Here is a 26,339-nt window from a genome sequence, read left to right on the forward strand (position 1 = left end):
TATTATGCTGTAGACTTGACAGCAAGCTTCTGTTTCCATAACATTTGAATAGGGGAAAGGAAAGGAAATAGAGGGAAGAGGGGAGTTATAACGAGGACAGATGTTGCCTAGACTGCGGTTTTATTTTTGGCTGCTAGAAACCACATATTCCTGTTTGTCAGAGAAGAGATAGTGTCACGTTACATTTCATGAGGCTACAGTGCATTATCGTGAAGCTCAGCTGACTCAGGAATCCTTCGTGTCACTGGAAGAGCTTTCGTGAAGAGCTAGGTAGGGTTGTAATAAGAGGAAGAGAGTCCACTCACTTTTTTCTACTTTTATTTGTTTGCATTGGCTCTTCCTCACCCCTCCTCCCTTCTCTTCCTTCTTTCACCTTTTTCTAGTCTCTTTCTTACCAGTTCCAAAAGGTTCAGATGACAGGGACATGGAAAACCATGCTCGTCACTTAAACATATTTTAAAAACTTTTTATTATGGAAAATTTCAAACATAAACAAAAATAGGATAGAATAGTGAACCCCTTGTATCCATTACTCAATTTCAATAGTTATCAACTCAAGAACAATTTTATTTCATCTGTACTCCCACATACCCCTTACCAGATTATGAAGCAAATCACAGACATTATTTTATCTGTAAGTTTTTCAGTGTGCATATCTAAAAGATAAGAACTCTTAAAAATACAGTCAAAATTCCATTATCACACCCCAAAAAACTCCAAAACAACTTAACAGTCTCTTAATATCATCAAACGAATCTTATCAACAGACGTAATATCATCATTATCTAGTTGTCACAGTTGTCTCGTCCATTTCAACTGGGTGAGATGTCTCCTAAGACTTTTAAAATCTATTGGATCCTCTTCAATCTCTTTCCATTTTTGTTCTTGAAATTTTTGTTAGAGTTTCTCCTGTAAAAGAATTGAATGTAACAATGACTTGGATTCTTTATTCCTACTTTAAAAACAAGAGAAGAATATATTGCCATAGATGAATGTTTCTCACTAAAAATAATTTAGACTACTGTAGCCAAGGAATGCATATTGATATTTGATTATTTTATATATAATTTCCAAATTACTTTTCTTTATTCTCATGTTTTCTCCTATTAAAAGGTGCTGAAAATCATTTTATCCACTTGAGAAAGTTGTTATTCATGCCTTGCTTTCACTGGTGATTGTTTCTTCTGAAGTGGCAAGAAGCAGAAAGAGAAATATTTGTTTTATATCAGAAATTCCCTCATCTGAGGAGTAGTGCCAGAATATTGTCACAAAGTGAATCGACGTAAATTTCATAGTAAGTAGTAAAAGAAAAAAAAAACAATGCGATATGATTCAGACTTTATCCTGAAAACTAAAGTGAAGATGTTAAATTTATCTCATATTTGGCACCATTTAGATTATAATAGCTAACTCTTAGAACAAAGAGTGAATCAAGTATTAAATGTTTTCTTGAGATAATTTTTCTGATGAAAATACATGATAAAAAATTTGGCTTCACTTTACATTTGAATTTGTCAGCACAGTTCTAAAGAGGACCATTTTTTCCAAAAGCATCAGAAAGCTTTACCAGTTTTTGCAAGGGTATAACTATTAGGTAGAATAAAGGTTAAGCCACTATAGCAAAGAAACCATTTTGTATGTAATTTCTAAAATAAGATAGAAGTGTATTTCTCTCCCACAAAGTAGATTAGCCAGTGTAGGCTGGTGGGGCAGCTCTACTCCATGAAGTCATTCAAGGACCAGGTTCTAGTTCTGCCTTGTTCCTCCTCATTCCCTAGGGTGATGCCTTGAATGCATAAGGAGAGTTGACTCTGCCATGTGCATTTTCTAGCTGGTGGGAAGGTGGAAAATGCCCTAAATCCAGGGAAAGTAGCTTGTCTTTAAGTTGAAGATGGCCCACATACGCTTCTGCACACATCCCTTTGGCTTTAACTTAGATGGCCACACCTAACTGTAAAGAAGGCTGGGAAATATCATCTCTAGCCCATGTGTCCAGGAAGAAGGGTGGAATGGATTGGTGTGGGAAGGGGGGATGGTTGGAGAAGGGAGCAAAAAGCAGTCTGCCACAGTGTATCTTAATATTTTAATTGTAAATCTATATTCTGTTTTGACACTTCTATTGTGTTATTTTATTTTATTTATTTTTACTAGCTAACTAACTACAAGATCCTTATTTACCAGTAGCATTGAGTGTGACTGGAGCAATTCTCCAACATCACTCTTTGACTTCTTGAAAACTCTCATCTTTCGAATATTTGGTATTTCATTTTCAACTGCATTGTTGACTATCGCATTCCCTCATTCAGTGAGAGGGAATAACCAGCAGAGAAGCAGAACCTAGGAATGTGGAAGGGATGTTTGACTGGGGTCTGCGTGGTCAGTTGATTAATGAATATTTTTATGTTATGACAAATTTTGCTTCTCTCTAGAACCACTTAACTATGAATCTCCTGTATGGTAAATATGTTTGTTGATTCTTGGAAGTATTACATGTGGTTTCTTTTCTAAAACTTCTTTCTCTATCACTCTTTTTTTTTTCTTTTTTTTTTCCTTCCTTTTTACCACTGGGTTGGCCCCAACCCCAATTGCAGCCAAAGACCACAGAGGGGAGACCTGCAGTGTGAGACCTAAAACTGTCTTAAAGAGTACTTGTTAAATCAATGCATAGACCTGTATTATATGGACCATAAGAAACAAGTGTCTTTAGCGCAACACTGGCCAGTCTGTTTCCAGGTTCACTAGCCTCCCAACCCAATCGCTCACCATATGGCAGTGGGCTGAGGTGGGGGTACATTCTCAGGAGAGATGAGATAAGTCAGCTGGCCTCTATAACTTTTACCTTTTGTTCCACAAGTCTTCTATTTTCTGTTTAGATGATGTTGGTACTCAATGGTAAGATATCTTGATGCTTGAATTCCTCACCAGTCCAGCTTCAGTAGGTCATCAGACAAGTACTCTAAACTTTGTACCTACTACGTAGCAACTGGCTGAAAGAAGGAATAGTTAAGACTTTAAGAAACTAGAGATTATTGGGGGCTGGCCCCGTGACCAAGTGTTTAAATTCGAGCGCTCCGCTGCGGTGGCCCAGGGTTTCGCCAGTTTGAATCATGGGCGTGGACATGGCACTGCTCATCAGGCCATGCTGAGGCGGCATCCCACATGCCACAACTGGAAAGACCCACAACTAAAAACACACAACTATGTACCGGGCGGCTTTGGGAGAAAAAGGAAAATAAAATCTTTAAAAAAAAAAAAAAAAAGAGAAACTAGAGATTATCACTGTTTAATAGATGAGGAAGATAGAGGGGTACAGTGTTACTTTCTTCTGAGAGCTAAAATGTTGCCTAATCCTGGAATAGCTCCAATCATGATGTTAAATGGGAAGCCTAGAATGTGTCCTTTATTCTGAGAAGTCAGCCTAGCAATTTTTCTTTTGCTTCTATTTCTGCTACTTAATTCCCCTTTTACAAAAGGAAATTAGGGCTTAAGCTGGGAGTGTTCATTGCGGAAGAGAGCATGGTAAGATTTGTTCTTATATGATAGCCACCAGTTTTAAGAACTTTTGAATTGACTACAGATACTTTTGACAGGCACACAGCGTTTGATTTCTCAGATAAATGTCAGTCTAATGTTTATCCATGCTAGATTTCTTAAAATTGCAAACAGACACTAACTTTGTCATAAACCTATAAGATGTGTAACAGGCAATGTGTTCTGATATAGAAGTTCTGAAACCAAGGGCTTTAACTTAACTCTACTAATCTTAAGGGCATTACCAAGCATTAGATTGAATTATACAATATTACTGATTTTGTAGTTAAATATTGTTGGATATCGGCAATTTCATATAGCTTAACCTAGTTGAGATGAGAATTTCAGCAACCTCAAATCACACTTTGCTCCTTCCCCTAAGGAGCTCATTCATTCTGTACCCTGATAACTGGGCTGTTTGTTTCTTATTTACTACATCTCTCACCAGCATATCATTGGGTAGCTCACAGTTACCTTGTTTTCATCTGTCTCTGACTGCATTTCCTGGTTAGCCCCTCTGTTCCCTTGATTAAAAATGTTGTGAAAGCTTGTATAGACTAGGATGGACAGCCCTGGTAGCCACTTACAAAAAAATTTTTTTTTTCCCCAGGCAGAACCTTTCATGATGAAAAAGGTTCTGACATCTTTTGGCTAACATTGCCAGACCATGAAACCGAGAACCATTGGTCTGCTACTCAGACTTCTAACAGTGGACAGAGAATATGACTTGGTGGTGGTTTGGATTTCTCATGGGTGAAACAGTGACAGTTTCTGTGATCTACTTCAGAATATGAGTGTTCAGAGACTAATGCGTTATTTTCCCAAGTTGTAACAATTAGCAGCCAGAGTAAAGACAATAGTGTGCTTATGTTCGACTCCACTGAGGCATGGAGAAAAGGGAATTAAGCTGCAGCTTTGAGTTTTATTTAAAGAAGAAATTTGTAACCCAGAGTTGGTTTCTTTGTGATTCTTCTTTCTGAATGGGTCAGCCATATGTAGCGTGGAGAATGGCAGGGACGATAAGCTGGGGTACTCTAAAATTTTGTGCATCTTTGTTTTCTACTTTAGAACATCAAGCCTATTATTTCCTTCATTCCAAGAGAGCATCTCCCTTCAGTTTTTTGTAGTGAGAGGTTGGTATGGCTCTTCGTGATGCCTTGGAAGTCATAGATGATCTCTGTTGAAATCTGGAGATTGAATCCACTTGCTTTCAGCAGTCTCCTTAAATTAAGAGGCTGAAAGTGGCCTGTCTTTATGCTTTCCCTTCAGATCTCCCTTTCCTTCCCCGAGACAGTCTGTGTAGCATAGTGGTTAATAGCGTGGGCTCTGCGGTTAGACTGCCTGTATTCACACCTGGCTCTTATTCTTACTGTGTGACTTGTAAAATATAGACAGTAATAGTACCTACTTCAGATGGTTTGTTGAATTAAGTTATTTGCTACATCTGAAGTGCTCAGTGCTTAGAACAGTGCTAACATATAGCAAAATAGTAAAAGCTTGATAATGCTAATTATAATTTTTATTATTTTTCTGTATAAATAATAATTCTATAGGGATCTTCCCTGGTTCTCATATGGTCTACTTATACCTCTGGATTTCGTTGGTCTTGTCAGAAGCTCGTTGGTATGACCTTTCGGGATGATGATGTTTGCTTTTAGGGCAATCTGCTCTCAGCCTCCTCCTCTATGTTGCTCCAGTTTTCACAATATTTGGCAGATGTATGTGTTTCATAGTTTGTAGTTTGGGGTTGAAGGTCATCTTTTTGTTTCATTGAAGATGGGGTTATCTTCCTCTGGTTTTCATGTTCTGTTGATTTAGCAGAGTTTTAGGGGAGGAGAGTAGAGAACACACACCTTTACACTGCCATCTTCCAAGAATTTTCTGACTCTCAGAGGCAACTACTTTTATTTTTCTAAACCGTTGTGGTATGGTCAATCTCTAAGTAACACGCTTATGTTGCCACTTCTTGCTTTTTTGATTTTAGGTCTGATCTACTGACTTCCCACTACCACTGCGGAGGAGGTAGTTCTCTTTCTCAACACACTTCCCACCCACACACAAGCACATTTCCTGCACTCGCCCCCAATCTATTTACGTTAGTAGTAAGATTATTATTTATTGTTTACCTTATTATAATGTTGTAGATCTTATTTTTGGCCGAACTCTGTAGTATACTGTGATTATTTTTCCTGCGTCATTTTTTGTTTTCCCTGGAATTGATTGATTTATTTTTCTAATTTGGCTCAGTTTTACTAGTTTATTGTAGATCTCCTCCCAGTACCTTCAATTTCATCTCCTGGAAGAATTCTTCCCAAGAACCTTCTAACTAGATCTAATTTGGCCCCATTGCTCTCTTGGCCCACTACTCAATGTCATCTTAGGATTTCCCTTCACCGTCATCAGGGATATTCTCTTTACCTCTCTTTTGTGTTGGAACTCTTGTTTCTTGGATTCCATGTATTTTGTGGTCTACTGCTTTATTTTGGTAGAGTACATCCTCAAGTAGCTTTTTGAGAAGGGTGAGTAGGAGGTAAAATTTCTAAAGCCTTGCATATTTGAAAAATATCTTTATTCTCCTGGCACTGTACTCATTGATAGTTGGGCTGAGTGTAAAATTTTAGATTAGAAATCAATTTCCTTTGGAATCTAGCTTCCACTATTGCTATTGATGATTGCCACTCTGAATCTTGATCTTTTCTATGAAACCTCCTTTTAAGCTTGCTGAATCTTCTGCTTGTCCCCATAGTTTTGAAATTTTACGAGATGAGCCTTGATTTGGTTCTGTTTCAAGTTGGAAATAACCTTCAGTTTGAGGAAATTTTCCTAAATCGCTTCTTTGATTTTTTTCTCACTGTCTTCTTTGCTTCTCCTTTTAGAACTCCTATTTTTGAGATGCTGAACTTTCTGGGTGGGTCCTCTCATTTTGTTATATTTCCACTCCAATTTTTGTTTTTTGTTTTTACTTTTGGTTTTATTTCTTGAGAGATTTCCTACCTTTATATTCTAACTCTTCTGTTGAGTTTTTCATTTCTGCTATCTTATTTTTTCCAGTGCATCTCTTTTTTGGTTCTGTGTTTTTTATTTTGGCTACATCCTGACCTTGTTTCATGCGTTACAGTGTCTTCTCTTAACTCTTTGATTTTATCGAGTCTTCTTTTTTTAAGCATTTTCTTTTCTCTGCATAGGATTTGTTTCGTCCAAGTTGCTTTCTTCTCCACTTGTTGTCTGACCTGGAATTCATGTTAGAATCTTTCCTTAGTTGTCTGGTGATCCTTGGCTTTCTCTCATTTATAAGAGAGAGGCTCCACAAAGTCAATTGCAAGCTTTGTGCTTGTGGGTGGATCTTGCTGACTGTGAACGTTATAGGGTGATCTGGCTGGGCCATTTCTGTTTGAAAACTTTCTTGTGTCTGTATGTTTAGATCTTTCCTCTTATCCAGTGTCCTGGAACCAGGTGGGAGAAGAGAGCTGAGTGATGTCAACATTGAGTATATCCCCTTGTACGGGTTCTCTTAAGCCTCTGTTTGCAATATGGTACTCGAGCCTCAGCTGTTCATAGTCTCACCTAGTATAGAGACGCTCTGTTTTATAGCCTTTAGAAAATAAACTTCTTTTTCTCTGCCAAGGTTGGGGAGGGTTAGTCATCTAGCTATATAGCGTAGGAGAGGGGATTAAGGGAGTCTATTTCTTAAACAGACCTGCGCACAATTCTTTTGCAGTAAGTCGTTCTTTACCACCTCTCTTAGACATAACAGGTTCTCCTGATCCTTGAGCTATTTGGAGGTTTTGCAGCATAAATTGGGTCGTTTCAAGACTTCCTCCCAGCTGAACCCACCACGTTTATTTGCGTTCCAGTTTCCAAAAGTTTGTTGTTATCTCCTGTCCTGTTTTCTATTTCTTTGAGAGTTAATTCCTTAATAACGGCAACAGCAATAAAAGGAAAGAACTGATTTTAATAGGATTTCAGAGGGGAGCCATTGCTAATGTGTGCATTCAACCCTCCACCTTTCGCTAGAAGTCTGTATGAGGAGAATTTTCCTTCATTTTTATCTCCGTGAACTTTAACTGATTTCTTTGGCCAAGATTTCCCTTGACCAATGAATTCTTAAAACAACAGTGAACTTTCTACTGTATGGTACAGAATGGTGGAGAGACCCCTTCGCTTGGAACCAGGAGGCTTTTTTTCCTGGACCGTGGGCAAGTCGCTAAACTTTCTAACCCTCAGCTTGTTAATTTGTGAAATGGATGAGATAGATGAGGTAATGACTAGGATTCCTTTCCACTCAAATGGTATGATTCTTTATAAGACTATTAATCTCATGTAAATTAGATAAGGTTATTATTCTTTTCAATGCATTCAGCATGAAATATTTTCCCATCCCTGATGTTGAGACCTTTTGCTTCTAGAACTGCAAGTGAGCCACACCCCACTTACCCTCCTGGGCCTTCCAAAAGTCTACCTTCCATTTGGTAACTAAGGTATTGCTCAGTGGGTTGGGAACTACACATTTGCCTATGGCCTGTTTCCAGGATGAAGCTTACTTTTTTCCCCTTATACATCATTCTTGTAAGTCATCATTTTTACCTTGCATTGAAAATATGTTGCACAAACATGAAAAGATGACTTCCAAATAAGTGGTATTTACACATCGACAGTTTCTTGGGAAATTTTGATTTAGAATAAGGAGGACAAATTAAGATGCAAAGGAACAAGAGCTTTTCTCTGATTTACCAGCTTAGGGTAGCTAATGGGTTAATTGGGTTTGTTATCCACTTGCTTATTGAGAGGCTATGGTAAATAAGAGTGGTATAAAGAGTTAGTCTAAGAGCCCAATCTCCTCCTTTAAGATAGTGGCTCTCAATTCTACCTGCACATTAAATCATGATGCCCTGGCCGTACCTCAGACCAATTGAATCAAAGTATCTGGGTGCGAGTTCTGGACATTGTATTAAAAAAGAATCTCCCTACGTGATTCTAAGGTGCACTTAAGGTTGCAAACTATTTCTTTTAGGAGTTTAAAATTAGGTAGAGAAGTTAGAATATTTACATCAATTGCTATAGAACATGAAAGACAATGATGAGCTCTATGATGGGTGATACAGAGATCTTGGATTCAGGAATTGAAAGGTTTTTAACTAACTGGAATAATCAGGAAAGGCTTCATCAAGGAGTGAGTGTTGAGCTAGTAGAGTTTTCATAGCTGGAGAGAGGGGACTCTAGGTCAGGAAATGAATGCCGGCTATTTTCACTGGGGTGTGGAGTGTTTGGGGAGAGGTGGGAGTACAGATTGGATGTTAGGTTGCAGCCAGATTGTGGACCATCTCCAGGGTCAAACTAAGGAGTTTCGACTTTATCCCGCAGATGGTGAGGAGGCTTTGAGGAGGCATTATTGGGGATTTCTGATGAATGAAATGGCTCCATGAAAGTGGTTTCTTTGAAGATTGATCCAATGGGAATGAGGGGTATGTAGTTTGAATAAAATGAAGCAAAAGCCTGGGGAAAGGAAGACTGGTTTGAAAGCTACTATCATGGTCCAGATCATAATGCTCTGAGCTAGGAAAATAGCAATAGAATTTAAAAAATAATGATGATAAACATTTGTCTAGTGTTTTCATAAGTAAGTTCTTTCTCACATCTCATTAAACCTTACAATAACCTTGTGGTATTTACCTCCATATTTTATAAATGAACGAACTGCTGTTCAGAGGTTAAGCTGTTGGAAAGTAACCTTACAGAAAATGGAGGGGCCTGATTAGATGACGACAGATCAGCAGTACGGAGTTGCAAGGGTGCTTCTGAGGTATCAGCTTAGGTATGAAGATGGTAGAATTTCCTCAGTAGCAAACTCAGTGTCAAGTTTCTGGCTATGTTCTCAGATAACCACTTATGCTCTTCACATGACTCCTGTTGCCTCTATGGTTTGATTTACAATGACTTCTCATAAGCGTGTGGCGAATGGAAGAGAAGAGGCTGTTGTCAATTAATTTGTCTCAAATAAGAATCTTCTGAGTATCTTTGGGTTTTTGGATAGTTAAATTTTGTTGAATTTTGGAAGGCTTAGTCTAGGTATGGATGGTCTGGATTTGGGGGTTCCAAATATAGGGCTGAGGACCTTATACAGCCGAGATCTGCCCTGAGTAGGCAGGGTGATACAGGGTTGGCTGAGGGTTAGCTGTGTAGGGTAAGTTAGCTGAGTAGGGTTAACTGTGACTGAGTGGGTTTCCTTTTCTCTTGTCATTGAGATAGAAGCCATAGGGAAGGGAACTGTGGAGCCGGGGTAGTGTAGATAGCAGAGAACATCCTCATGGCCCAGGTGACTAGGACACTTGATCAGGATCACATCCTTATCAGAGCTGGAGACTGAATTATATCCACCACTGTGGTGATTCACTTGTTCGTAAGTCTACCATGTCTACGTGCTCATCCATTTTGTGTACCAAGATTCTGAGGCAACTTCAATCCCAGCCCAAACCAGCCATGCAGGTGATGAAATATACTTTTCCATCTAAGATATTTGTTTCCCTGAAATCAAATAGCAGAAGAGCGTGCCAGAAAGCTGAAGGATGCTGGGGAGGACAAAGGAGGGAACCATCGTCGTGGCAAGCCTTGCTTAGCTTTTCTTATGAAATGCTGGGATATGAGGAGCAAGATGGAGACTGGGGAAGGGGGGGAGGCTGAGCTTTTGCGCTCTGGTATTCTCAATCCAGGTGCATCGAGTAACATTCATTGGCTCCAGCTGTGGGGAGGGTGAAGTCTATTTTGGTAATTTGAAATGACAACATCTTTGGAAAACTAAATTGTCACATTTTATGTCAACTGTTTATTTTCTCACTTTAGAATACTGGGATCTTCAATGGCAGGAGAAGGAGTGATCAGAAGACCGAGATGAATTTTAACACTATTCTAGAAGAGATTCTTATTAAAAGGTCACAGCAGAAAAAGAAGACATCGCCCTTAAACTACAAAGAGAGACTTTTTGTACTAACAAAGTCCATGTTAACCTACTATGAGGGTCGAGCAGAGGTAGGAGACAATCAAAATTTACTTTGCTGCTTTCTGTGTTGATACTATTTTATAATAACCCTCCTCCCCCACATCTTATGGAGTAAGCTTTAGGTTAATGAAATTAAGGTATTGATTTGTTATCATTTGGATTTGAAAGATAAGTTTTGAGTATGGATAGAAATTATTCACAAGTCTGTTAATTATGGGTTTAGTAACTATGAGTGTACATTTTATATGGGTTTACTGAATTAAATTGTTAGAGAAAACAGATTCCTACATCAGTTTTAGATTCTTATGGAATTCATTAAGTATATTGTATACATGGTTCCTTCCCATAAACTATCATATTATGTGGAAGTTTTCTTTAACATGTAGAAACTGTGTCTATGCCCATTGCTTTATACGAATATGTCTTCATTATTAAGTGAAAGTTACTTAAAGCAGGTTAGTGATTTAGTGGACCTAACACATTACTCAAGTTTACCCAAGGCAGAACTGTTTACCTTTTTTGTGGTCAACAGCTACTGCAAAGTTCCTTTGATGGGAGCAGGGAAAAGCAGCTCGCTAAAAACCTGGTCAGTGAGCATGTTGCACAGGGAAAGTATGTTGTCAGCGAGCTCCTCCTGATTCTCCAGTTGCTTTAGCCTCTCATTCTACCACTAGATGAGGTGCATAAATGTCATCACCTCTGGCCCACCTTTTTTCTCCTGGCATGGTGGGAATGCATTGTCTGGTACTGCAGGTCCAGCTATGCTCCTCCGTATGAGAAATATTCTTGGGTTCCAGGCAGTGGCTGGAGACTAATTTGTTCTTGTTGACCACATGCTATTATTGTTTTGTTGGTTACAGTGGGTTGTTGGTAATCTTTTTTTTTTTAAAGATTGTCACCTGAGCTAATAGGTTGCCAATCTTTTTTTTCTTCTCCTCCCCAAAGCCCCCCAGTACATAGTTGTATATTCTAGTTGTAGGTCCTTCTGGTTGTGCTATGTGGGATGCTGCCTCAGCATGGCTTGATGAGTGGTACTAGGTACGTGCCCAGGATCCTGACCAGTGAAGCCCTGGGCTGCCGAAGCGGAGCCAGTAAACTTAACCACTCAGCTACAGGGCTGGCCCCCAGGTTGTTGGTAATCTTGATGTTTGGTTTTACTTAATTTAATTCTACATTTTTCCTAGAGCGCCTTCCTCAGAAATTGATTTACTTGTTTTCATTTTGTTGTTTTTAATCCCACTGATTTCTCTGTGTTTTGGTTCCCCCAATTCAAACAGAACGGCATTGCTTCTCACTGGTGGTCCTCAACTCTGTTAATTTCTGCTGTAGCTTGTCATTGCAACCTGTGGAATTCTGCAGGTTCATGTAATTTACGACTATAGTCCTTTATCCACCTTCCTAAATCCCCAAAATGCTGAAGACCAAAACTTCAGAAGATCTTTTAGTTGCAAAACTGGACTGGAGATGAGGCTATGTTTAGTCTTTGTTTATCCTACTCAGTATGAATCTTTTGTGTATATATATGCATAAATATCAACGTGTTTAATTATGTGGGGCTATCCCAGGCCCTGCTGTGAGTGGTATGTAATATATGGTATATGTGCCATATTTCATTTGTTAAATCTGAAAAATTCAGAGTTCCAAAAGGGTTTCAGATAGGACCAGAAATAAGAATTATTTTAAAACCTAAAATAGATTTTAAGGGGAAACATTAATAAATTTTTGCTGTTTGGTAATGATATGTTATAATTTGAATTTAATATAGTAAGTCTAAGAAAAGAATATAGAAATATAACACTGAAAGTGGTAAAATGTGGTTTTACTAACCAAAAAACCCTCAGAAACCTGCATTATCTGCTTTGAAATATGAACTGATACAACTGAAATATGTTGGAATTAAGTTACTTTGAAGATACTAAGTGCACAAAGTTAATGAGCCCTAATTGCTTTAGCTTAAACAGAATAAAGAGAATAGTGGAACCTGTCATTTCAGAATCTGGCCTGCTGTCTTGCCTGGGAGCAGCCTCAGTCGCTGTGAGAACCAGAAAGGACAGAATGAGTAGGTTGTTACAACATGTAAAAACGCAGCCTCTGATACTTAACATCAGAATCTGTCACCTTCCTGGCCACTGATGACCGGCCCAGGGAGCATAGTCCTATTAGCTTAATTCCTGCCTTCACCCCCACTCCTGATGTGCTGGGCATTTTGATCCCTCCTGGTTTCTGACAGTTATTAGCATACTTATGACCTTCAGCTTGAAATATAATCACAGATTTGTTTGTCTCTCACAGTTAAGAATAAACAGTTGTCAATGTTAAAAAATTAGGAATTCTAAGAATCTGAATTCTTGAAAAACCCAAGTTCTGAAAATATTGGGCTGAATTCTTGTGTGACAACTCTCTGCCTACCTTCTGGGTAAGCCCAGTAGCACCTCACTGTGTATCTCTTCCCTGTTTGGGTACTATGCTCAGTTCTTTGTTTTCCGTGGATGAATGTTCTAGTTTTCATCTCCCTAGCCCTGGAGGCTGAGATCTAAGAAGGGCTGTGATGTGGGCAACCCATGAGAATCAACAGGTATTTAAAAAATATCAGTCACTAGAGGTGGATTAGAAGAACCATGGGGGCCCTTCAGGGGTTAAAATAAATAGTCCTGGAGATACTTATTTTAGTTGTTCACAGTTCTGTTTTTAAACAATGAGTAGGCTATTGATTGATCTAGCAGCTCTGATTCCTAGTTTCTTCTTTTTTTTTTTTGAGAAAGATTAGCCCTGAACTGACTGCTGCCAATCCTCCTCTTTTTGCTGAGGAAGACTGGCCCTGAGCTAAAATCCGTGCCCATCCTCCTCTGTTTTATATGTGGGACACCTACCATAGCATGGCTTGCCAAGCAGTGCCATGTCCACACCTGGGATCTGAATCGGCGAACCCTGGGCCACCAAAGTGGAACGTGCACACTTAACCGCTGTGCCCCCAGGCTGGCCCCCCCTAGTTTGTTCTTAATAATTAATTGCCACTGATGCTTTATGAAAACTCTCAGTTAATCATAATGTGAGACAGACATCCATCCTCTCCTGGTTCTTGGGACCCCAGCTCCTTCAACATGCCGGCAACAAGCTTTTATTGAAATTCTTCCTATTAAGTACAGTTTATTACATTTTTCAAAGTATGCTGAGGAATTCTCTTCCAGTTGACGAGAAATTCAGTTAAGCCTTTCTTCCAAGTCTGATATGGGAAAACTTGTGTTTCACTTTCCACCGTGGGCTGTTCTTTGGTTTGTCCACCTTGCTCTTATGGCTCACAATTAACTCATGTATTACTCATGTGTCAAAATTAACTCATGTTTCTGCATGTTCTAGTCAACTGGTAAAGAGTCTTCCTGGCAATTTATATTATTTGCTCTTACCTATAATAATACAGAGCAAAGGACACTGGGGGTTTTGTAAGTGGTCTTGCTTTCTGGTCAGGGAGCACAAGGACACATGGGTTAGACTACCTGATAGTTCAGTGGAGGACCCATCTGGTATTTAAGATGGAATCCAGGGAAGAGCAGGCCTGAAGTTTAGTCAGGAAAAAGGCTTATTAAATAATGGTGAGAAAACAGGGAGTAGAGAGATTCCTGTATGTTGAGATGTTGAATAAAAAAATTTCAAGTAATAGTTACCTGCAACTGCAAGATAACTAATAGTTATCTGCAACTATCCTTAACTAAGAAATCAGGAACCTTTTACAATTGGATTTTGATATGACCAAGGTGGCTGGTTTGTTGTCTGTAATACTGCTGCAGTGTGGAAAGTGGGAAATGGTTTATGAAGTTGAGGAATAGGGAGACCAGTTGTGTCAGGGATCCCCAAGGCCACCCCCAGGCTCACTGATCCACTAGGCCTCACAGGACTCAGCATATAGTGATACTCACAGCTGTGATTTATTACATGAAAGGAGACAAAGCAAAATTAGCAAAGAGACAAGGTGCATAGGGCCACTCTGGAGGAGCCCGGGCACAAGCTTGCAAGAGTCCTTTCTCAGTGGAGTCACAAAGGGTGCGTATAATTCCTCCAGCATTGAATTGTGAAATGTTGTCTACCAGGGAAGCTCCTTAGAGACTCAGTGCTCAAGGTTTTTGTTGGAGGCTGGTCACATAAACACCCACTGTCTAACATATGCCCCAATTCCAGACTCCAGAAGGAAAGAAGGTGTTCAGCATAAACCATATTGTTCGCACAAATGATTTAGGAACAATGAGCTATTCTTATCAGTGCTGGGAATGGTGGGATTTTCCCAAAGTCTGAGTTCCCAGATGCCAGCCAAGGGCCAACCTTGTAGGCAGGCCTTTCCCAGGAGAGTGGTCTCAAAGGCCTGATATGTTAACTCTTTTCCACACATTAGTAGTAATAATGATACAAATTGTTGAGCACCAAATACATGCCAGGCACTGTGCTTTCCATGCATTATTTCTTTTATTGCTCAAAACAGTGCTATATTAAGTGTTATTGTCCATTTCAAACATCAGTGACATGAGGCTTAGAAAGTTTAAAAACTTGCACAAAATCATACATCTAATGAATTGTAGGGCTATTTCTTCAAAGCCCATCATTGAAACAACCTTGATACTCCACAGAAAATTAGAAAAAAAATCTATTAAATTTCTCTATAGTACAATAAAGTTTTATTTTAAAGCTTCTGAGGATATTTTTATTTAGTACTTTCAGTTATGATTTTTCTTTGTGGTAGAAGAAAATTAACTCGAGACAAGGTTTTTGTCCTGGCTCTGCCACTGTCTAGTTGGTGTTCTTCACTCTGTATATAGTTTAAAAATAACTTTCACTTACATTGTCTGTCCCTTTACCCTCTTAACTCCTCCTTTGTCATCACTGTTTCATCACCAACACACATCTGATCTGTTACCAAGTCCTGCGAGTTCTCCTTCCCTTTGTTACAATCTTATTGCAGCTCCCAGGCCCATTCTCTTAGGTGCGTTACTGCCCTTTCATCTCTAGAGCCACCAGAGGGATATTAAAAGCCTGTAGCTTCATATCTTCTCTAGGATCAAATTAAAACTCCTTAGCTTGGAATACAAGGTATTTGATGTAATTTCCTTATCTTCTGCCCCTCCTTCCTCCACCCCCGGCCATGTCTTCTTCCTGCAGTTGCTCTTTCACAGCGTGCCTTTGCTAATGTTGTTTAGTCTTCTTGGAGTGATGTACTTTTCTCCCTTCCTGCCAGGATCTGTCTATCCATCCACTACCTTTTATTCATCAAAAATTTGTTGAGTGCATCCTGAACACTCATCTTCTCTGACTCAGCTCGATCCCCACCTTCTCTGAAGCCTTTCCTGCATCCTTCCCACCATTCATCCTTCCTACCATTCTTCCAAAGGTCGAATCCCTACCCCACCTCAGCCCTCTGTGCCGCGTACATATTTTTATCATGGCATCTTGATTGCCTGACTTTATTTACGTATCTGTGTCCCCCATTGGACGTTAAGCTCTTTGAGGGCAGTGTTTATAGCTTATCCATCTTTGTATTTCCAAGGTCCCGGTGTAGAGGGGTACATGGTACACATTGGATGGCTGGATGGATTGAAGGAGAGATGAGGAGACCTCAATCCTTAGAAGCAGGCAGGGCAGGTTTATCTTAAATTTACATCGTGAACCATGACAAGCAGAAAGTTTTCACACTGCTAATAAGTAGACATCAGCATTTGAACCTTCATAGTCTGACTCTAAGTTCAGTGCTCTTCCCATAATGCCACAGGTGCCTCCCTTATCATTTTCTCCGATTGTATTGAAATCGAACATTCTTTGTAATGAGATGCTTGAAATTTTAATCTTTTACCCAGGTTATCTGACAGGATGGTTGAGGCAACCAGTTACAAGTATGATGACATGAGTCTCTTAAACAGCCTGGACAAGTGCTCGTATTTCTATAGGGTCTTCTGGATCGTAGAGGGTTGTTTTCTAGACCAGCCCTGGGAACCTGGAGACTCTTAGTGATATGGGGAGAAACACCTATTAAAGCTCTGAGATGATCTGATGTTTCTCTCTTGGTTGTACCCGTAGACGATGGAACCTCGGCGGGAAACCTAGAAGCCACAATTCTAGGATTGTGGGGTAGAAAAAATAGTTTCTTTTACTACACGGTAATTGGAAGCATTTGCATCTGACTTTAGAGATTCCCAGATAGTTCACCAGCTTGTAAAATGTGGTACAGCTCCAAATACTCCATAGACAGTACAGTGATTAGTATTAGGGGGTTTTGTTGGCTCTGAAAATTCTCAACTATATTATCTCGTGACAACTCATTTTCTCATTGACAGTTGAGTTTCCTTGTTTCTGAAGTGAGGCAGTATCAACAACTTCCTGTCTTGTGTCTCACTTTCCTTTCTTATGTCTCTCCTCCTACTTGTGATTCATGTCTGTCGTCTTATTCTGCTCTCCTGGATCTGAACTTTCTCGTCATTAATCGCTTCAAAGTGCCAAGATGCCAGTCTGAAGTCCTAGAATCTGACTCACCCCATTACTTTGCCAAATTATCTATTTTCATTTAATAATTCTTACTTTTTTTTCCTCTAGGAAACTGAAACCTATGTAAGATGGAACAGGAGGAGAATACCATTTCCTCCATGCACACTCTTAAAAATTTTTGGTAACTTCTTTTTTTGTTTTAGTTTCAAGCTTACAGAAGAGTTGTAAGAATAGTACAAGGAACTCTCGAATAACCTTTACTCAGATTCACAAATTGCCTATGATTTTGCCCCGTTTGCTCTATCATTCTCTTGGTCTCTCTCTCTTTCTGTTTATATGCACGTTATTTTATGAACCATTTGAGAGTAAGTTGTAGACATTGCCCTTTTTACCACTAAATAGGTTGTTGTGTATTGTCTAGGAACAAGAACATTCTCTTTTAGAACCACAGTACGATGATCAAAATCAGGACATTTAACACTGATGTGATACTATTATCGAATTCAGAATCTACAGTCAAATCTCATGAATCATTCCACTCATGTCTTCATAGCTATTTCTCAACCTCCTCCGCTTGCCCAAGTCCAGGATCTAATCTCTGATCACACATTGCATTTAGTTGGTCAAGACGTAAAGTTGTTAAATGTTCATGGTGAGAGAAAGAGAAATGTATAGAAGAAATGCTGTCCATTGTTACATACTATAAGATGCCAACTATTTCATGAATACTCAGTGGTTGTATATGAGAGTCCGCAAACATGAAATTGGACTTAAAAATCATCATAGTCTTTTCTTCTACTCTCATACTCATGGTCATCATTAGGAGCTGAAGACCCCCTTGTTCCTAAAGAAATTATTTTAGCCTGGTCTACTAGGATGAATAAAAAATCGTTACACGTGTTTTCATCTCTCTCTCCCCCCTTTAGTTTTAACTTTTTATTCTGTGTTAAACAGTTGTTAGGCATGTAAAGTATTTTATGGAGAAGAGAACAGGATTAGTAATTACTAGTAAATGAAGAGGGAATTTAATCAAAGGTTTGGTCCTTGTGCTATGTAGTGGTTGAGTTCGTGCACTCTACTTCAGTGGCCTGGGGTTCTGGTGGGTTTGGATCCTGGGTATGGACCTACACACTGCTCATCAAGCCATGCTGTGGCAGTGTCCTACATACAAAACAGAGGAAAATTGGCACAGATCTTAGCTCAGGGACAATCTTTCTCAAAGCAAAAAAGAGGAGGATTGGCAACAGATGTTGGTTCAGGGCCAGTCTTTTCAAACCCCCCCCAAAAGTAGAAATAATAAAAAGTTTCTAGATCTTGAAAAACCCTCTTGGATATGGCTATGGTAGTTGTGATTTATTCATTGATTATTTGTATTATGATGAGAGAGACAAAAGGCTGAAAGAAAAATCAGTGTTTTTGTTCAGAAATGGTATTACCTAGTTTATTTTATTCATAAGACTTAGCTCTCAGAAATTTTCAGTGATATCAAAAAGTCAAATTTCCATCAAAGTTTTATTTAGCTATTTTTCCACTGAATATATTCAAAAGACTGTGCTGTAGGCACTGAAGGCAATTATGACAAGAACAGCTCCCAGAATGTTTGGGAAATGGCATTATAGTCGAAATAAACATAGTGTTTCTCCACACCCCTCTTTTCCCACCTGCCTATCTTGAAAGAAACTTGCCTTAATCAAAAATGTGAGTAACTTGTTGCAATTTTTAAAAAAAGAACTACATTTGACATATTGATTTTTGTAACCTGAGTTTTACTTCTCTGTTGCATCATGAACTGCTGGGCTGGGGATTCTTAGAAATCTTTGAAGCTACTTCTGTAATTAGTAGTTTCTGTTACATATTTGTTGATGGGGATAGGTATGATCACACTTATCCTGAGGGACAGTTAAAAAAGAGACCACATTATATGAGTAGAGGAAGATTTGGTGGCAAAAATATAGACTATATATATATAGACTATAGCTTTTTTGGGGGTGGGGTAGAGGTTGCGGAGGGATTGGGGAAGGCTTCCATTTGGCCAAGGGTTGGAGTTTGAGCAATGTTGAGCAGAGAGCCCGTTCCATACAGAGGGAACGTCATGGGCAAAGGTCCTGGGGTGAGGGGTAAGCTTGGTGTGTTTCTGGAACTGTTCTGCTCTAGACCTATCTAGATTTGTATAATTGATAATTACCCATACAGGGGGATAATTGATTTGTTAGTAATAAAGAAGAATCATACAATTTTAGAGCTTGAAGGAACTTAAAAGAAGGCCTCCAGATTTTTCGCTTGTGGAAACTGAGGATAAGGAGATGATTCGTTTGAGGCCATCTTATAACCCTGGACCAAAACTCAGATCTGAGTGTTCCTGGATCAGCCTCTGATTTCACTGCCTTAGTTTTGGAAAGGATGTGTCTGGGTTGTCCAAGTAGGTGAGGGTACTTATACAGCTTAAATAATATGGTTGTCCACAGAATGGAGACCATCTAGTGACTGTTCAGACCCCTTTGTTTAAAAATACTTGTCACTTTTCTGTGTTTGAAACTTTGCTCTTGCTGTGCCTAACAGTTCTCCTTCTATTTATCTGAGTCCCATCTCAAGTCCTCTTAAGCGGGAGACCTTGTCCACCCCCATCTGGTTGTAAATACCTTGCCCTTTCTTAATTACTGTTAAATTTATATGTTATTATTATTATTATTGCTTTTTTTCTTACCAACTAAATAATAATCTTTTTGAGGGCAGAAGTTGTTGTCCCATAATTTAAACATTATGCAATATCTTGCACCCATTAGGCCCTCAAAGAAGTCTTTGTTGGTAATAATTACAATGGTGATGATTAGTTAGTATTTCAAGTAAGCAAAAAGATCTTTAGAGATATTGTGATAGTTGTTTCCCATGCAATTTTGTTCCATTTTATTTTTTTGAGGAGATGCATTATTTAAATTTAGAAACAAAACTAAGTTTTTATTTAGTATTTATTAGTATCAGTCTCTCCCCCATACTAAAGTGTGGGCATTATTAGAAACAGGAGAGTATGAACTGCCAGAAGAAATCACACTGCAAATTTGAGAAAGTGAAACTACATTTTGAGTTGTTCTAGAACTATTTAGGACGTGCTCTTAGCCACTGGTTGTGGCTGCTGGTCAGGTGCATGTGGAGGAGTATCCGCAGAAGGGCGCCTAGAAACCCCTCTGTGATTCGGCAGTTAATTCTATGACTGTTTTAGAAGTCCTGACATTATTAGCCTTTGGGTTTTGTGAATATGGTATTAAAGTGTGATGATTGTTACTTCAGATAATTAAGAACGTTGTTACAGTCTTCTTACCAAAGCTCTTCATTTACCTTTTTTATTTTTAATGTTAGACAACTGGATATAATATTTGCATGATTCCACATTGGTAAACACCTGAAATGAAAAATTGCACAAAATATGTGCAATATAATTGTTAAAGAAAATTAAATGAGTAAGACACTTAAATGAAATCTCTAGTGGTTTTTAATAGAGTGTGGGAAAAGCACCCTCCGCCCTTTTCCTAATTGTATAAGAAAACTTTTGGAAAAAGTTCTGTCTGTATTCCAAGTAATCACATAGGTATAGCTGTTTCTTCATTTTATTTGCCACTGCAAAAAGCAGCATGGATAGGTGTCATTCCCTACTCATGAGATTGTATGTGAATTTCGCTCCTTTTAGAGGAATGTTATATTTTATATATTAATATATGTTTATATATATGTATATCTATATATAAATCTATATATTTATATTTCCTGGCTAAAGAGAGTCCACACAATTTTATCTGTTATATGGGACTCAGCTCATTTGTTTTAGTTTCTTTATCATCTGTACTGCAAAGATTTAGCGAGTATATACAATATGCTGGGGATGGAGGAATTAAAAGATGAGTGATTCTGGCTTCGCCGCGCTGACGGTCTGAGAAAGCTATGGTTCTACTTCTATGGGTTCGTAATGGCAGGCTTCCTTATGCTGCATCCACTCTGTTGTGAAGGGGGCCTCTTGAGACCTGGTGTTCTTACCCTTGTGTGCCAATGCTATTTACACTTTCCCATGCATTTCTGGATTACCTGGGACTCTCAACTTCACTGGCCCTTGGGTTTCCAAGTGTAATATGCGGCACTTGCATCTACAGGATTTCAAGGTTTTCTGCTGTTCTTGAATTTTACATAGCATAGATTTCACAAAAGTACAGGGGTTTTGCATGCATACTTGCAATGCTCTGTTCTCATTAGCATCTGCAAAGAGCGTGTATGTAGATAACCAACACATTTTTCCACCCTCAATTTACAAATGAAGAAACTGGGGGACAGTTAAGCTAGGCACCTTCTCTGAAGGGACATTCCATTTAACTAGGTGGACCAAGATGTCTTATCTTTCTGGCTGGTGTGCTGTCTGTTAAACCACATTGTGCTACTTCCTACAAAGGGGCACTTCTTTAAACAGTGACTTCACTGACCACCCTTATACATACATTTCCTTCTTCCTTCCCCTTTGACTTTATATGTCAGACTTTCACAAGGGTGTTCTTTTAACAGTTGTTGATCCTTGTTTGTTTTTTCCTCGCTGCACCCCTCTGAGGTGGTGGGAACCCTATGCATTTCAGTAAATTAGTTATGCAGAAAAGAGTCCCACAGAAAGAAAACATTTCTGTGAACGCTTATATGAAAGAAGCTCAAAGGGGTTATAATCAGGTTGTAACCCTTAAGGACTTTAAAGTGGGTTTGCTTAAATAATTGATTTCATAATTACTTTAAATGATTCTTCACAGAGAAAATTCGTGAGTAACAAAGGCAAATTTATTCATGTTCATAGTCTATCCCAGCAGTAGAGACCAATGTCACAGTTGAAAAGGACCCCTATAAATCTACTGCAATATATTAGTAAGTTAGTTTAACACTTTTTTGAATAATAAAGTAAGCTGATTTTTAGGTTAATTCAGTCTTGACTAGGATTGATGATAGTACAATATCAAAATAAATGGTTGAAATTTGAATTCTGTTGGAAAAAGATGAGTACCTTGATGCTAAAGATCAAATATGAAATTCAGATTTTTTTTCTGAACAGGATCATTCCTTTATTTTCAGATGTCACACCGTCACGTCTTAACGATGGATGTTAGGACTACAGTATCTGTAGGAAACGAGACCAACATCCACTGGATGAGATAATGTGTTTCTTGAGGTTCTAGAACCAGTTTATCAGCAGTTTTCTGTTCCTTCTCCTTTTGTAGGAAACTTCAGTTGTGACCTGAGGTCCATCTCTGACTTAACAGAAGTTCTGTGCGTCAGAGAGTGGACTGTGGGCTCTGGAGCCGGATTACCTGGTTGCACTTCCTAAATTTGTTACTTGTTAGTGGTATGACCTTGGACAATTTACTTAATCTCTCTGTGCCTCATTTTCCTCATCTCTAAACTGGGCAAATAATAGTATTTCCCTCATAGGTTTTTGTGAGGAGCGAATGAATCACTACGTATGAAATAGTTAGGATGGTTCCTGGCATATAGTAAGTGCCATTGTAAGTATCAGCAGCTGTTATTGTTATAGGTAGATTGCATCGTCACCCACTTTTGTCTTTTTTTGTATAATGTATTTCAGCTTCTGCTCTTGGATCTGGCTTTTCCCAGATAGACATTTTTGCAATAAGCATTACTGGTTTCATTAAGTCACTAGTCACAGGTGGTTCACTCTTTAAATTGCTCTCTGTCGCTTGAGTCTGGTTACTTTGTGGAGTTCTGGTAACTGGTGGAAATGCATGCCTCAGGGTAGGGCTGTTTGGAATTCTCAGCATCCCTGAGCCTGCGTTGGTGGAACTTTGGTTGCCAGGTTGGGAGCTGTCTGCTTTGGATGTTTTTGTCTGGATGTTTGTGCGTGGGGCACAAGACGGGCTGCCGGTTGTGATAAATGTGGCGTTGCTTCAGTTTTACATTTCGTAACACAAGATGTGGATCTATTGTGAAGTTAAAGAATAAACGTTAAAGCTTTTCAATTCCCTAGCCCTTTCTGAGGCCCCTGGAAGGGCCCTAGCAGTTTCGGATTCATAATTTTGCACTCAAGAAAAGAGAAGCTTCTCCCAAAAGTGTGTAAGCTTCAGGTCACTCAAAACCTGGGTCTGCATCTGCAGAGCCCGGAAGACTTCATTTGTTCTAATCTCTGACAGTATCTACAGATTCTGCCAGTGAAATGCCACCAAGCATCTCTGCTGTAAAACAGCTAAAAACAAGCACATTTATACTTGGTGTATATTCTTAAAAGTCTTCCTTTCAGGAACAAAGTGGTATATGTCTGCTTTAATCCATTAAATTTATTTCCCTTTAATAGCGCCAGAGTTGTGTTTTAAAGGCCCATGCTTTTCTTGTTAAATGTCTTCCTGAATATTTTATGGTTGTAATTATTTTTGTGAATAGGTTACTTTTCACGATACGTTTATTGTAATTAGATATTGCTGTTAGATAATCAAGCTCCTGATTTTTATAAATCTATATTGTAACCAACCACTATACTATGCTATTTCTAAATTTTAGAAAAAGCTATAGTTTTCTGTCATCAATTTTGCTATAAAAGAGTTATTTTCTATCAAATTTAATTCAAATTATGAGCAGAAAACAATTTTTTAAAAATATTAAGGAAAATAAAAGCATTTAAAATCCTAAACAGGAAAACCTGAAAGAGTGGGATTAAATGTTTTTTTTGCTGAGAAAGTTATAGACTATGTGTACTGAGGTATTGATGGGGGATGGTGGAAGACCGTACATAACCATAACATTAAACTTTCTGAATCAACTTAAATATAAAATTTAGAAGTAGAGAAACCTAGATTTATAATTCATAACCCCTACCAATTGGTGGAATAATAAGATTCAAACCCAGGCCATGTGACTTGGAAGGCTCCCTCAGACATCTCTACCCTAATTTCCTGGCCCCCAAAATTCTTTTTTACTTTATCACTTAATTTAACAAGAATATTTTAAGTGCCTACTTTGTGGCAGATACTGTTCTAGGCTCTGGGGACACGAGTATATAAAGCAAATGTCCTGCTTTCATGGACTTTACCTTCTCGAGGAGAAAGACAGACAGCATACAGATACACCAGTAAATAGCCACCTGCTGTGGAGAAAGTGAAGCAGGATGGGAGGGCTGGGGCCTGGTGTGCTTGTGTTTTGCGTTTCTAGGTGGTCAGGTAACGGAGACCTTAAAAGAGCAAGGTAGGCCAAGTGGAAGCCTGGGAGAGGGCACTCCAGCAGGGGAAGCCAGGAATGCAAGGCCCGAGGGAGGCAGGAGGTGTTTCTTTGATCAAGGAACAGCGCGGAGAGGCCAAGGGGCTGAAGTGGAATGGGTGGGGCGTCGTAGGTGAGGAGGTGGAGACCTGAGCAAGGTCATGCATGGATGGCTTTGTGGGCCATGGAACAGACACTGGATTTTTTCTTTTATAATGTGAAAGGAAGGTTTGGGAGGGTTATGAGTGGGGACTGATGAAGTTTGGCCCTTATATTCCTGCACATCAAGACACTGGGGCACAGTGGACCATGAATTGGCAGTGTTGACCTTAAACAGCCAGCCAGTTATTTCTCCAGCAAAATTGGGTTTATTTGGAATCAGCAAAGAATTGCAATTTGGGGTGGGTCTGCAACAATGGTGAACCATGTGCAAGTCCTGAGTAACAAGGGGAAGAGAAACTCTTTTATGGAGAGGAAAAGGAAGTTGGGAGAGCTATTGTAAACAAAGAGTTTGAGGTGTAGTGGCTTTTCATTGGCTGAGTTGTGACAGTCTCTCATTGGCTGAGCTTCTTGCCAGTCAAGAAGAGGAAGTCCCTCTTCTTCCTGTTGGGGTCCGCTAAGACCATAGGACATGGGAGCTCCCCTTTTTGGCCTCCTGTCTCCAATTTAATGAGGTTTCTGTTTATTAATTTCCACAGCGGTTAGAAGGTCTGAGGTTTAGTTATGGCTCTGTTAGCCAGTGTGACCTTGGGGAGGTCATTTACGCAGTCAGTGCCTCAGTTTCCACCCCAAAATGAGGAAATTGGATTATGTGATCACAAGAATTCCTTTCATGGCCAAATATGACTCTCAGATCATAAAGTAGTTATTAAACACTCACATATATTGGCAGTGGTTGTGGCTATGTGGGATGGAAGAGGAGACTTGGCCCTCCCCACCCTCTGCTCAGACTTGGACCTTCCCTGTTCTCAGCCCTGAGCCTCACCGCTCTCTCACCCCTGCCTCTGGGTGGCCAAGTTCTGGTGTCTGGTGTCTGTGTAGTGGTGTTTCACTGTCTTTTCAGCCTGCATTTCTCTGAATACTAAAGAGGGTGAGCAAGTCTGCATGTTTTCGTGTCTGTTGGCATTTACTCTCTATTGAAGTGCCCATTTACGTATTTTTCCTCTTTTTTCTATTCAGTTTTCTGCCTTTTCTTATTTATTTATTATTTAAAAAATTTTTTTAAAGATTGGCGCCTGAGCTAACATCTGTTGCCTAGCTGCTTTTTTTTTTTTCCTTCTTCTTCTCCGCAAAGCCTCCCAATACATAGTTGTGTATTCTAGTTGTAGGTCCTTCTGGTTGTGCTATGTGGGATGCCACCTCAGCATGGCCTGATGAGTCGTGCCATGTCCGTGCCCAGGATCTGAACCAGCAAAACCCTGGGCCACTGAAGCAGAGTGTGCGAACTTAACCACTTGGCCATGGGGCTGGCCCCGTTATTTATTTTTAAAAGATATAAAATATGTATTTTGAGAGCTACTTTTTTTTTTTTTTGGGGGGGTAAGGAAGATTGGCGCTGAGCTAACATCTGTTGCCAATCTTCCTCCTTTTTGCTTGAGGAAGATTGTCCCTGAGCTCACATCTTTCCCAGTCTTCCTCTATTTTGTATGTGGGCTGCCACCACAGCGTGGTTTGACGAGCAGGGTGTAAGTCTGTGCCTGGGATCCGAACCCACGAACCCCAGGCCGCCAAAGTGGAGCATGCGAACTTAACCCCTATGTCACTGGGCCAGTCCTAAAATATGTATTTTGAATCAAACCCACTATCCATATGTACTTTGTAAATACTTGTTTATACTTTGTGGCTTGTCTTTTAACTTTCTTAATGATATCTTTTCTCTTATTGTGGTAAAATACGCATAATATAAAATTTAATGTTGTAACCATTTTAAAGTGTATTGTTTGGTGGCATTAAGTACATTCATAATGTTGTGCAGCAATCACCACTGTCTAGTTCCAGAACTTTTTCATCACTCCAAACAGAAACCTCAATGATGTTCCATGTGCTTTTAAGAAGAATATGTATTCTGTTGCATTTGGATGGAATTTCTGTATATATCTGTTAAGTCCATCTTGTCTTATGTGTCATTTAA

At 39.3% G+C, this 26,339-nt stretch overlaps 1 protein-coding gene across 5 annotated transcripts in view; it reads left to right on the forward strand.

Annotated features, from left to right (window-relative positions):
• LOC124237635 (tyrosine-protein kinase Tec) overlaps window positions 1–26,339 on the forward strand; it is a 123,255-nt gene that overhangs the window by 29,338 nt on the left and 67,578 nt on the right. For 4 of the 5 annotated variants that reach the window (XM_046657515.1, XM_046657511.1, XM_046657512.1 and 1 more), the window contains one exon: window positions 10,369–10,554. In XM_046657515.1, the coding sequence (XP_046513471.1) occupies window positions 10,417–10,554 (138 nt within the window). In that variant the 5' untranslated portion in view covers window positions 10,369–10,416. Of the gene's footprint in view, window positions 1–8,892; window positions 8,994–10,368; window positions 10,555–26,339 lie in introns of all 5 variants that reach the window. The other variant, XM_046657513.1, reaches the window with a different exon arrangement.

This window comes from Equus quagga, chromosome 3 (genome assembly GCF_021613505.1).
Source record: "Equus quagga isolate Etosha38 chromosome 3, UCLA_HA_Equagga_1.0, whole genome shotgun sequence".
Lineage (NCBI taxonomy): Eukaryota > Metazoa > Chordata > Mammalia > Perissodactyla > Equidae > Equus > Equus quagga.